General features: G+C 32.9%; 2 protein-coding genes across 13 annotated transcripts in view; one reads left to right on the top strand and one right to left on the bottom strand.

The window, feature by feature from the left end:
• LOC135132413 (protein turtle) overlaps positions 1–13,753 on the top strand; it is a 257,464-nt gene that overhangs the window by 127,237 nt on the left and 116,474 nt on the right. For all 12 annotated transcript variants that reach the window (XM_064060557.1, XM_064060548.1, XM_064060517.1 and 9 more), the window contains one exon: positions 12,777–12,939. In XM_064060557.1, the coding sequence (XP_063916627.1) occupies positions 12,825–12,939 (115 nt within the window). In that variant the 5' untranslated portion in view covers positions 12,777–12,824. The remainder of the gene's footprint in view (positions 1–12,776; positions 12,940–13,753) is intronic.
• On the bottom strand, positions 11,201–12,637 carry LOC135122891 (uncharacterized). The gene is made up of 5 exons (XM_064047378.1): positions 12,353–12,637; positions 11,883–12,277; positions 11,777–11,823; positions 11,499–11,710; positions 11,201–11,416 (listed from the first exon to the last, which is right to left on the bottom strand). Exons 2-4 carry the CDS (start codon positions 12,169–12,171, stop codon positions 11,645–11,647), a joined length of 402 nt encoding a protein of 133 aa, XP_063903448.1. The 5' UTR covers positions 12,172–12,277; positions 12,353–12,637; the 3' UTR covers positions 11,201–11,416; positions 11,499–11,644.

Here is a 13,753-nt window from a genome sequence, read left to right as displayed (position 1 = left end):
CCTAACGAAAAAAATTAAATAGCAAAGTTCTAGGTAATAAAAGGATTTGTTATCTTTTCTTCCTTTTCAAATGGGTATCGTCCTGTTCTATTTTTTTTTCACTTTTTACCATTTTCAAAGTCTTTGGCACTGGCCTATTATACCGACTGTTACTTTCGAGCATTCTCTGATGCTCAAAAGTCTCGTTCTGAGTAACATTATAAAATATTAAATTTGGATCAATAGTTGTCAAACAAATGTCATTCTAACTCGTTGGTTAAATCTGCCGAAAACTAAATATTAATATTATTTCTCGAGCAGAAAACGCTTTAGAATTTTTAATTTCTATATTGACTTATCGCTATAAGTAGCAAACAGTGTTACTTTCGAGCACTCTGTGCTCCTCGAATGTATCGCTCTGTACACGTGTGGCAGAGGTTTTAAGACATTTTGGATTCAGCAGTTATTTAAATAAATTTGTATTTTTAATACGGAGATTATGGCAAATAACTTTTCTTAGCGAAATTAGACTTAAGTTTTTTTAAAACCAAAGCCTTGTCTTTGCTTTGACGAGTATGCTATAAAGCATTACTAATAACAATAACTTTTAGCAATCGTTAAAAATCTGTGCATTTTTTCTACTTCTAGAATAGAACTCTTAGATAATGTAATTATCCTGGAACCCTTGCAAATCTGACGTTATCCTTGATTTATCTGAAATCGTTTTTAAAAGATCTGGACACATTAATTAATCGTTTCTTAAGATCTCATCTTTACAATTTATCTAACGAGATTTATAATATAACAGTCTTATAATGTTTATTTTCATTAATATTTAGCTGCGTTATGCTATTCCACGTAACCCTTATAGGCCAGGGCCGATAATTTTTGAGAACAAAAAAATTTAGAACAGGATGACACCCATTAGAAAAAGAAGAAAATAAAACAAAAATAAAAGGAAAAATAATTTACGGGCGATCTGAGGTCGGGAAGTGGAAGAGGGGGAGCTTTTAAGGGTAGAAAACGGTTTATCACGATTTCCGGCAAAACTACAAGTCCTATCGAAAAAAGTTAAATAGCAAAGTTCTAGGTAATAAAAGGATGTGTTATCTTTTCTTCATTTTCCAATGGGTATCGTCCTGTTCTAATTTTTCTTCACTTTTTACCATTTTCAGATTTTTTGGCACTGGCACTGGCCTATTATACCGACTGTTACTTTCGAGCATTCTCTGCTACTCAAAAGTCTCGTTCTGAGTAACATTATAAGTTGCTAATTCACTGATACTCAATTTTAGTCTCCAATTGAAAGGAAAATTACATTTTAACTCGTTGGTTATATCGGCTAAACATAAATATTAACATTATTTTTAGAGCAGGAAACGCTTTAATATTGTTAATTTCTATTGACTTATGGCCAAAAGTAGCAAACAGTGTTACTTTCGAGCACCCGCAGCTTCTCGAATGTATCGTTCTGTACGCGTGTGGCCGAGATTTTAAGAAATTTTGTACTTAGCAGTTATTTAAATAAATTTGTATTTTCAATGCGGAGATTATGGCAAATAACTTTTCTTAGCGAGATTGGACTTACATTTTTTTAGATACCAAAGCGTTGTTCTTTGCTTTGACGGGTATGACATGCTAGAAAATTAAAGCATTACTAATAACAATAAGTTTTGGCAATCGGCAAAAATCTGTGCATTTTTTCTACTTCTATAATAGAACTCTTAGATAATGTAATTATTCTGGAACCCTAACAAATCTGACGTTATCCTTGATTTATCTGAAATCGTTTTTAAAAGATCTGGACACATTAATTAACCGTTTCTTAAGATCGCATCTTTACAATTTATCTAACAAGATTTATAATACAACAGTCTTATAATGTTTATTTTCATTAATATTTAGCTGCGTTATGCTATTCCACATAACCCTTATAGGCCAGGGCCGATAATTTTTGAGATCAAAAAAATTTAGAACAGGATGACACCCATTAGAAAAAGAAGAAAATAAAACAAAAATAAAAGGAAAAGTAATTTACGGGCGATCTGAGGTCGGGAAGTGGAAGAGGGGGAGCTTTTAAGGGTAGAAAACGGTTTATCACGATTTTCGGCAAAACTACAAGCCCTATCGAAAAAAGTTAAATAGCAAAGTTCTAGGTAATAAAAGGATTTGTTATCTTTTCTTCCTTTTCGAATGGGTATCGTCCTCTTCTAATTTTTTTTCACTTTTTACCATTTTCACATTTTTTGGCACTGGCCTATTATACCGACTGTTACTTTCGAGCATTCTCGGATACTCAAAAGTCTCGTTCTGAGTAACATTATAAGTTGCTAATTCACTGATTCTCAATTTTAGTCTCCAATTGAATGAAAAATTACATTTTAACTCGTTGGTTATATCGGCTAAAAATAAATATTAACATTATTTTTCGAGCAGGAAACGCTTTAGAATTTTTAATTTCTATGTTGACTTATCGCCAAAAGTAGCAAACAATGATACTTTTACTTTATTTATGAAGAAAATTAATACTTTATTTTGTCATTTGTATGGATATGGCCAATACTTGTTTAAACTCCATTAATTCAAAAATAAAATAGAAGACATTGCTGACTTTAAAACATTTTACTTTGTGATTCTACAGCACATGGTGTAAGAAATTTTCTATTTAGCAATTATTTAAACAAATTTTTAGTTGTAATGTGGAGATATCTAGCGCTTTTGCGGTAAATTCATAGTAAATGTATTTATTTATCTAGTAAGTTTAACTCTTTAGTCCGAAGAAAGCTTCATTCTTCTACATATTATGTACTTTAAAAATATATATATTTCGAGCACATGGTTTATAGACAATTTTCATATGTTTGTGAATGGTTAAATATGCTATAAAATCATCTATATATAATAAATCTATAATATTTTTAAGCTGATTCAAAGTTATATACTACTTGCAAGAAGTTAGAAAGTTATTTCTAAGTATTCAGTATTATTACTTTACACTTTTTCTTTTGATCTGTCACAAAAGTCGCACTTCTGACAAAGATGATAAAGTTGATAATTCCGAAATAATAATATTAGCTGTCTCATTAACATAGATATTTTTTTTTTATTATTAATACTTCCCTTCTCCAACAAGCAATATTTTATTTTATAATTACCATTAAGATTACTTTTGTCAATCATTTAATAGTATTATTAAAAAGACTAAATTATTACTTTGTAAAACCTTTTTTTGTTATAGTTACATATATCTGTGACAAAAATTAAACTTTTTAGCAATAGCATCTTTAACTACAATGCACGTGTTTTTCATAATTTACATACACCATAAATTATGCTCGTTAGATGGTTTTACAGAAGATCTTTTATTTGAATAGGGAACATTTTTTAAATCTATTGACTGTAGAGTATACAATTATTTTTAAACAATAGCACCAGTGTTTTTTTATTCAGAAATCGTGAACGCGACAAAACACTCTTCTTTATACATCAATTAAAATGTTACATTTGAGGTAAAATTAATAATCTCTAAATGCATGATTGGTACATGTCATGAAAAATACAATGACTCCCTCTAGTAAGCGGTGGTAGAACCTTCATTCTTTTAAAACTGCCAAACGTATCTTCAAAAGTATCGTTTAGAGTTTTGGAGTTTTGGTAAGCTACTAGTTTCTCAATTTTACCTTTGCATATTACAATGGTTCCCAATAGTAGCTTTCAGTATTATATGCGAATAACGCTGTGAAATCTAGTATACAGAAAGTATCTTTCAAGAACCAAGTGTGGTATTTTCACTAGTTTTGTTCTAAACCACAAAAAGTGCCGTTAAGTAACTTTCAGTATAGAGTATAATTATTGCTAATATCACACTCATCTTGTGTTAAAACAAAAAATGAAAGAAATTTTCATTGAAATGCCACAGCTATATATATGCAAAAAAAAAAGTTCCTCAAAAGTAACGATGGACATATATATATATATATATTAATTATGTTTAAAATTTATTTATTTATATCGTGAAAATGTATAGCTTTGATCAACCGATTTCAATCGTTTCGAAAATGTCCCCAAAATTTAAACAAAGTCGAGTGAACGAATCACGGAATCCGATAAATTAAAACTGAAGTCGTACTTACCCTGTTTTCCGTCTTTTTCGGAAAAATATCCATTTTCGTTCGTGTTCACAGCACTAACACAACATATTTTCCGTAATATGTATTAATAATAAACTAGAAATTCACTAAAACGTTCCACTTTTACGCCAAAATGAAGCGACGATCTTGCCGCCATCAAACAGAAATTAATACTGAACACAAAGGACCGAGAAACGTGACGTTTATACAGCTAGCTCAGGTGACACTGACGTCATCGTACGTCACGATGAGATTGCAAACATTATTTTTCATATTTTGGCCGGAAAAATGCACATTTTCGGGGATAATTTAGCATTGTTTAAACAAATTGATTTGTTTTTAATAACTTCGGGCTTGTAGGACAACGAGTTTCGGCTTAATTATCGTATATTGATGCTTATCATATTTAAACATTATAAATGATATTAATTATGTTTAAAATTTATTTATTTATATCGTGAAAATGTATAGCTTTGATCAACCGATTTCAATCGTTTAGAAAATTTTCCCAAAATTTAAACATAGTCGACCGAACGAAACACGGAATCCGATAAATTAAAATTGAACTCGAACTTACCCTGTTTTCGGTCCTTTTCAGAAAAATATCCATTTTCGTTCGTGTTCACAGTACTAATACAACACATTTTCACTATTATTTGTTAATAATAAATTAGAAATTCGTGAAAAAAGCCCTACTTTTAAGCCAAAACGGACTCTGATGTTGCTACCACCAAACCAAAATCAAAAGTAAACGCAGAGGACCGAAAAATGTGACCTTTTATCAGGTAGCTCACGTGACAGTGACGTCACCGTACGTCACGATGAGATTGCAAAAATTATTTTTCATATTTTAGATCAGAAATTGTACATTTTCGGGGTTAATTTAACAATGTTTAAACAAACTAATTTGTTTTTGCTAACCTCGTGCTCTTAGGAAAATTGTTTTCGGCTTAATTATCATATATTAATAGTTATCATATTTAAACATTATCAATTATATTAATTATGTTTAAATTTTATTTAATTATATCGCGAATATGTATAGCTTTGACCCACCAACTTCAATCGTTTCGAAAATTTTTCCAAAACTTAAACATTGTCGAATAAACGAATCACGGAATCCGATAAATTAAAACTGAAGTCGTACTTACCTCGTTTTCGGTCCTTTTCGGAAAAATATCCATTTTCGTTCGCGTTCACAGCACTAACACAACATATGTTCCGTAATATTTATTAATAATAACGTAGAAATTCGCTAAAACGCTCCACTTTTACGCCAAAATGAAGCGACGATCTTGCCGCCATCAAACAGAAATTAATATTGAACACAAAGGACCGCGAAACGTGACCTTCGGACAGGTAGCTCAGGTGACAGTGACGTCATCGTACGTCACGATGAGATTGCAAAAATTATTTTTCATATTTTGGCCGGGAAAATGCACATTTTCGGGGATAATTTAATAATGTTTAAACAAATTGATTTGTTTTTAATAATTTCGGGCTTTTAGGACAACGAGTTTCGGTTTAATTATCATATATATTTATGCTTATCATATTTAAACATTATAAGTGATATTAATTATGTTTAAGATTTATTAATTTATATCATGCAAATGTATAGCTTTGATCAACCGACTTCAATCGTTTCGAAAATTTTCCCAAAATTTAAACATTGTCGAGTGAAGGAATCACGGAATCCGATAAATTAAAACTGAAGTCGTAAGATAATTAGCTTTTATTTATGCATAAATTGTGCAGTGCGTTCTTTCTAACACTGACCATAGAGATTCCCAACTCAAGGTGTCTACCCCATACTAACTGATATTTTGGTGACTCGATTTTATGCCTTGATGGTTGAACACTGTCACTGTTTTCCGTTTTTGTTGTATCGAGATACTACTTGACCATCAACTGTTACCCACTGAAGTATTAGCATCATCTAGAAAAACTAGAAATATTTTGATTTGATATTCGAGTAGATACTTCGTATTTCGAGTATGAGCATCTACTGAGTTTTATTTATATCAACCATTGTCAAAAATTTGATCGAACGTTGTTTCGACAGAACTTCCTTCGCACCAAAAGTATTGTGGGCAATGTGGTCGAAGGTCCGTGAATTTAAACGAAGCACTTAATTAATTGGAAACTTTATTTATTTTTTATGTAATCCAAAAACAGACTTTTTTTAAAAATTGTTTCTTTCGTCACCCTAGCGGCCATTACTTTTTCCGCAGCTCTGGTGATGCTACAGTATAATGAAACATATTCAGCATTTTCGAGTTGAGTCTTTTCTTCACACAATTTTGTGATGACCTAATCAACATTTACGGTCAACACGTATACCATCTTGGATTGGTGCAGTGTAATACTAAAAATAACTGTATTGTATTCCCAAAATTATCTGCGAAAATCGAGTGGGCGGTTCCATCAATTTTTTGGGGGGAATAAGTAAATATTCTTAACAATTTACCATGCTTACAATAACTTTAAAACGTCTGCAAGATCTCAAAGAAGTCATTTCTTCAACTCTTGAGTTATTCTCTAAAATAAATTGACTGATCCATACATTTTTTGGAGTCACTGTAAAAACAAATCTAAAAAATATGAATGCAATGATAAATTACGAAAATATACTGATGATGTTTTGCACATTTTAGATAGGATTTGTTCGGCAAAATCTTGAGATGACGTCATCAAGTTTTTGGGCTTGATAAACAGATATATTTTGATTAAAAACCTACCATGTCAAACAGTAACTTCAAAACGTCTGCAATATTTCAAAATTCAGTTTTGCAATTCTTGATTCAATCAATAAAATAAATTGACTCAGTGATTAATTTTTTTGAGACACCCCTTATAAGCAAAACCAAAAATTATGAATGGAATGATAAATCACAAATATAGTCTCATCCTATCTTGGACATTTTAGAGAGGATTCATTTGGCAAAATTTTGGGCTGACGTCATCAAGTTTTTGGAGGGGATAAGTAAATATATTTTGAATAAAAATTTATTATGCTTATCATATGTTTAAAACATGTGCAAGATTTCAAAGCATTCGGTTTTGCAGATTCAAAATTAAATTGTAGGTGAAACGAAGTTCACGGGGTCAGCTAGTAAATAATAATTATTCCCACGATGATTACATTTTTCGATCTTTTTGTCATTCGATCTTTTTTGTTTCGATATTTTGTTTTTTTTCCGCTAGTCAAAATATGTGCATGTGTGCGAGAGGTGATTTTAAGTCCGAAGACTTTATATGTGAATTTTAATTATTCTAAAAGGGGGGCAGGTGAATCCACGCTTTTCTCGCTTCTTTGAAGATATATTTAAAAAAAAAGGGTAAATTCTGTAAGAAATAGACATCTCGCTCGGTCGATTCGGGCGTATTTTAATATTTCGAAAAAATAAAGGTGGGAAAATAATAGGTTGTCTCGTACTGATGCGCAGCGCACTGCGTAGACTTAATACATTGTTTCTAAAACACACGAATCATCGGCTTTACCTGTGGAAAATAACCGATGTCTATGGCGACAAACACACAGCCCTTTCATTAAGAATTTGTCAGTGTTCATGAACTAGTATTTAACATTACTAGCATGGTAAAAGGGTTTTTACTGGCGGACAGAAGGATATGACTGGCGAGCCGCAGGCGAGCCAGTCACCTTCTGGAGCCAGTAAAAACCCGTTACCTTGCGTGTATTGTTCGATATTTTATTTGTTTCTCACTTGTAAATAACTATTATAAATTATTAAAACCTCTAGAAGGTCCAATATTATTTGAAGAAACATCGTATGAGCTTTAGACGTATTGCCTTGGAAACGCACGTCAGCATGGCACTTGTCATAGCATTTACTGTGTTGTCTAGTCCTGTCATTTAGATTTTTCGATTTATCGTTTTCGATGTATTGAAATGAGTATGGCTGAAGCTATATTACTGAGGAAGCAGCAATTGTAAGTGAAAATTTACCTGAATCAATTTTGGCTGTCATTTCAACTTATAATAGTTTAAAATGTTTAAAATACATGGCGGTATGAACACGACCAGGGCTGTAATAGTTATTTACATTATGAGTGCGGTAGGTAACATTTTGCAGGTTGAGGTCCTAATTTGCCACCCGACGCGAAGCGGAGGGTGGCATGGGACCGAAACCTGCAAAATGCCTAACGCACGAAAATTGTATTAAATTTTTTCGCCGACATTGATTTTATTTTAAAAAATATTTGTTTTTAAAAATATTTTTCGAAATGGAAATAATGAAGTGACAGCTTATAGACTTGACGTTTACTGAAGGAATCTATAATACCGGCAGCCACGAGATGGCGCCATATGATTTTTTTTTTAATAATTCATTTTTTCTAATTCATAAGGTTTGATCGAACAAAACATGATGTAAAGTAGTATTCTAGTATGTTTTCTTTTATTATTTATGCAGAACTTTTTTTATTAGAGCTTCTAGAGGCCAATGCATATTGAATTACTTTGGCACCCAAAGGCGGTAAAGCAACGGTAAATTGATATTTGGTGCGTAAAGTCATTGCTACGCGGCATGTCAAAGGTGTATGAATGTTTTGTTTACATGTCAGGAGGCGAAAATAGTTATTTACATTCGCGTGTGGTAACTTACATTTTACAGCGCGAAATAAATTTGAAGCACGACGGCGAAGCCGGAGTGCTTTAATGATTGAGCGCTGTAAAATGGTTAACGCACAAGATTTGTATTAAACTTTTTGGCCGACAACTTTTAAAAATTATTTATATTTTTTATTCAATTTCACATAAAGTCAGAAATAAAACAAACATAACTGTCAATTAATTATGTCAATTACAGTGATCTGTAACTGGTGCATAAAAATACACAAGATGACGTAGGTCCGTTTGAACTAAAAAATATTCGAAATTATATGATACATTGCTGTTCAACAATAAATATCTTATGTATTTGCCGTTTTAATAATTATATTTTCGATGTTTAAAGAGATTTTTATTTATAAAGGTCTAGGAAGAGTGGACAATTTGGGCAATTTTTACGCACGCCGGGTGGTAAACATCCAGGATGACTGTAAATTTGATGCGCGTCTCGGGTTCTAATTTGCGCTCGGTCTAGAATGCTTGGCTTTGCAACCTTGGCTAATAATATACTATTTTCCAATTTCTACTAATAAAATGCTCATTTTGTATGTTAAATCTCGCTATTAAAACAATAGTTTAATCGAAAGGATGAATAAAATGTTTATAGCAACACTTTATTCGCACTGTCATTGACAACACGAATAAAGTGAAAAAACTAAAAATTCGCACTACCACTGAAATTTTGGTTGCTCTGGATGCGTGGATATTCAACTAAAATTTGCAACGCTTGATAGTCAACCTCCTGTAAAACAATCTTAATGAAAGTCCAGGAACATCCTTTGAATTTGACCGTGACGAAAGTACATGCAGCTTAGGCAATTTACCTAAGCATTAACATTTCCTTAAATGTTCATCATATTAGTAATAGCACAATTAATATTTATGTATGGATTACCTAAACAATAAATTTTTTGAAAAATCTTGTATGATACACGTGAATAAACAAATTTTATCCACTTGAAAACATTATCACACTTGGTTTCGCCTCGTGTGCTAAACTGTTTTTTCGTTGGATAAAATTCACTTTTATTCACTTATACCATAAATAGCTATTCTTTTGGGTTTTTGAAACTAATCTTAACAACGTTAACTTCAACATGATTTGGTACGTCAAAAAGTCATGTGACAGAATAGTTACTAAAATTAATTACTAAAATCCACATATTTACAACTAGTTATATATGTATAGTTACATTGTGGACAACTGTCAATTAGTTTTTTTATTGTGCGTCGACATTAGTCATGTTGCTGCTAATACTATTGGGAGAAATTGCTGCGCCCTTGGTGGACTTTTAATAAAAAACGTACTTTTCCACATATGTTCTTATATGGTTGTAAAAAAATTATGACGTGTTAAATTTTTTGATTTTTGTGTCGACTCGCTGTGGTGACCTTCTGCTATGTAGTATTATTTAATGTTAAGAGTCATAGTTTTTTTGTACGTGAAACTACATGTTATACTTACGTACATCATAATACTGATACCTATTTCTTGTGCTTCGACATCACAACACCAGTTAAGGCCCGGTTTTACAATGCAAGCTTAAGCGAGGTTCAAAGATAAGCCTTGGTTCAACTGCAGTTGTCCGTTTTACAATACATGGTTCAATGTTAAACCGCGCTCAAACGAAGGCTCAGCTGAGCGCTGATGTCAGGGTGGTTTAAGCTTCGCTCAACTGTCCATAACCTCAAATGTCTGTGCTTTATCGTTTTGGTGGTGTGACAGCATTATAATTGAAGATGGAAAATTTATTAGGAGTATTAACTGACGATGAAGACGTTTTAGAAATGATAAACATATTAGAACCGGCACGTATGCGACGACCAAAAGTTTTTCAGTTGAGAGAAAATCACTTTGAAAAGTGAAATGCTGGGGAATTTTTGAAACGATTTCGTTTTTCCAAGACTGGCGTACGGTTTATTTTGCAACAAATACAGGAGCAAATTACATCGCGAACAGAACGAAATCATGCAGTATCACTGGAGCAAATGCTACTTGTGACTTCACGTTTCCTTGCCACTGGATCTTTTCTGCAAGTTGCTGGTGACTTTATAGGGATTAGTAAAGCAACAGCTTCTCAAATAATTAATGTTTTGGGGTGTGGAAAAGACGCTTTCCAGCATTGGCTTTTGGAATTCGTTTAAAAATGTGTAAATTAGAGGCAGTGGTTGTGGCAACAGCAGTTTTACACAACATTGCAATTATTTTAAATGAAGAAGAACCGCCAGTGGACGCAGAAGAAGAAGCAGCAGTGAATTTTGTGAACGATGTTCTAATTGAAAACATTGGAGAATATAGTGGCAATTATAATCAGAACAATTTTGTACGGAACCAGTTCATCAGAGAATATTTTACTCATTTGCTTTTTTTGATTTCGTTTCTAGTTGCAGTAAATAATAAAATGTAATGTAATTATTTATTTAAGTATTATTATTTAAAATATTAAATTTTTGGGCAATTAATATTTCAATCTTCATTTGGTGTTCTGTTTTATTACTTCTAATTCAAGTGCAGCTTTGTCTCTCATAATTTGCATTTCTAGTTCATGTTTCTCTTTCATGGCTTTTAATTTAAACTCTTGCTCCTTTTGGATGTATTCCTTTCGACTTAGTTCGACAAGTTCTTTGGCAGCGGCACATTGCTCTAAATTATCACTTGTCTGGTTTCCTTTACCTATACAAACAATACATTAATAAAGTTTTAAGACAAGTGTCAAACATTTTTTAATATAAATATATATACATATAATAAATACCTCTACGATATGGCGTGAGTGCTGAAAATTTTTTTGCTTCAAGATTTTGGGGGAGTATTTAGCCCAATTCCCAGTTTGACCATTTTCTACAAAAATAACCATATTTGATTATTATTAATGTTTACCACTTTCTTTATTGGGACCACTTATTTTATCCATAACAGGCACTTCTCTCGAAATTGCTCCGGTTTGATCTTTTGGCATAAAACAATCTGAAATAAAGAAAAAATAGTAAAAAATTTCTGAATAAAGTGTATGTAAGGATAAAAAGTATTTACCATCATTTTCGTCATCAGACAGATTATACCGCTGTTACTTTGGAATGCTGAAAAGCATCAACATTTTAATTTTACAATACATATTATTCATAAAAATACTTATTACAGGTTGTTTCGGAATCGCCATCAAATTCGCTGCTATGCCCCATTGGTTTGGCCCCGAGAATTTCTTTTACAGCCACATCAACATCGGTGGCCTCAATACTTTGTTGTGACCCTCTCCCAGTACCACCGACATAGGCTTTCTCGTCAGCAAATTTTTTCGTTGTCCTCTTCTTAATGTTGTCGTACTTTTTGTTCAAAACTTTGTGATCCCGGAAGGTCTGGCCAGATAAAGAATTGAACTCTACTTCAATTTTCTTCCAACACTGATTTTTTTTTTTTTTGATTTGCATCAGTGTTGGACAATTTACACTCCAGAATATTTCTATACTTGCTTACTAAAGATAGGAGCAAGTTTTCTTCGGATTTTGTAAAATTCGGAGCACGTGTATTACTCATCTGAAACGAAATGTTAAAAATCATCATAATCATCTACTATTAACGAGCAAATGTTACATATACACATATACGTACCCCAGTAACGCAAAAAACTAATTACTTTGCAGAATTTGTCACAAATAATTTATAATAATGTGACATGATGACATAGATGACAACAACAACACACTTCCAACGTGCTCCCAACGTGGTCTCAACTGTCAGATTCTCGGGTGCGCGCTACCAACCTAAGGAAATTTGTGGTTCAGCTGAACCGGACGATAGCGGTGTTTGTAAAACGGACGCATGAATTGAACCTCAGTTCAGTTGAACTCAAGTTCAGTTGAACTCGTGTTGAACCGGACATTTGTAAAACCGGGCCTAAGAGATGTAAACACTGAAAGTTTATAAGAAATCTCTCTGTAATTCAGAATAATCAAAAAAATGAAAAAAGTCACTGTTTTTTAATCATGTCGATATGTTATAGTTAGATATAATATCTTTTGTATGTATCTTACAGAGAAACCGGCAATGTGGGTGCGCTAGCGGGGAGTATGGGACCGCCGGGATGGGCATGCGCACAGACCCACGGGGCAAGTCTCGTCCGCTGACCACCGTTTCGGTACCACTACTCATTCTACATACAGCTGCTGCCTTATTGGTTTTATTATTTCTGGAAACAGGTAAGCATAAAAGACCTCTAAAGATTTTTTTAACTGTCAATCCATTATTTAACTTTAGCGAGTTACGTATGTGTTGTTATGTTTTGTTAAGATTTTTCGACAAGAAAACCAGCCAAATAAAATATTTTATGTTCATCGACTTGTACACAGAAGAAGTATATTGCGAATACCATAGACATTATAAAAATAGACTCTTTACTATAAGGTTATTAAGTACCTAACAATATTAAATTAAATACGAATTACATCAACACTCTTCCTTATTTAATAACAAAAACATGCCTAAATAATTGCATAATTCCCTAAACCTAACTGATGACAATGGTTAGCATCTGCAAGCTGTCTCTGCGACTCTACTTTATAAATTTTAATTTGCCCAAAAGTAACTAGTATTAAAGAAATGTCGAGTACGAATGTGTTTCGTTCTTCTGTGAAATTCCGGATTCTGAGCCAATCGAATTGCAGCTTCATTGTCCACCTGTAGCGCAGGCGACTCTTTCAACTGACCAAGTTCAGTCAAAAGCCTTTTAATCCAGATGATTTCTCGACCAGCTTCACTTGTGGCTACGATATCAGCTTCTGTAGTGGAAATTGCAACAGAGGCTTGTCTTTGACTCATCCATGAGATCGGCGCTCCAGAGTATAGGCATAACACCCCTGATGTTGATCGTCCAGTGCTGAGATCACCAGTATGATCAGCGTCGCTGTAGCAGAACCCCTTTTTCATGGGCATTCCTGTACACAAGTCTATAATTTGAAGTTCCCCTCAGGTACCGCAGAATTCTCTTCACTCGAACCACGTCACGTTCTGTAG

Source organism: Zophobas morio, unplaced genomic scaffold, assembly GCF_036711695.1.
Source record: "Zophobas morio isolate AGI-343-1 ecotype UQ-CSIRO unplaced genomic scaffold, CSIRO_AGI_Zmor_V1 ptg000002l, whole genome shotgun sequence".
Taxonomy (NCBI): Eukaryota; Metazoa; Arthropoda; class Insecta; order Coleoptera; family Tenebrionidae; genus Zophobas; species Zophobas morio.
This window is presented reverse-complemented; position numbering and strand designations above follow the sequence as displayed.

What these genes read in the sequence shown, in the direction of transcription:
- LOC135122891 (XM_064047378.1), bottom strand. Translation starts at nt 12,171, where the DNA reads ATGCAAATCAAAAAAAAAAAAAATCAGTGTTGGAAGAAAATTGAAGTA. An exon ending in TGGCGATTCCGAAACAACCT is followed by an intron (nt 11,824 to 11,882) that starts GTAATAAGTATT and finishes GATGCTTTTCAG; the next exon opens with CATTCCAAAGTAACAGCGGT. An exon ending in GTCTGATGACGAAAATGATG is followed by an intron (nt 11,711 to 11,776) that starts GTAAATACTTTT and finishes TCTTTATTTCAG; the next exon opens with ATTGTTTTATGCCAAAAGAT.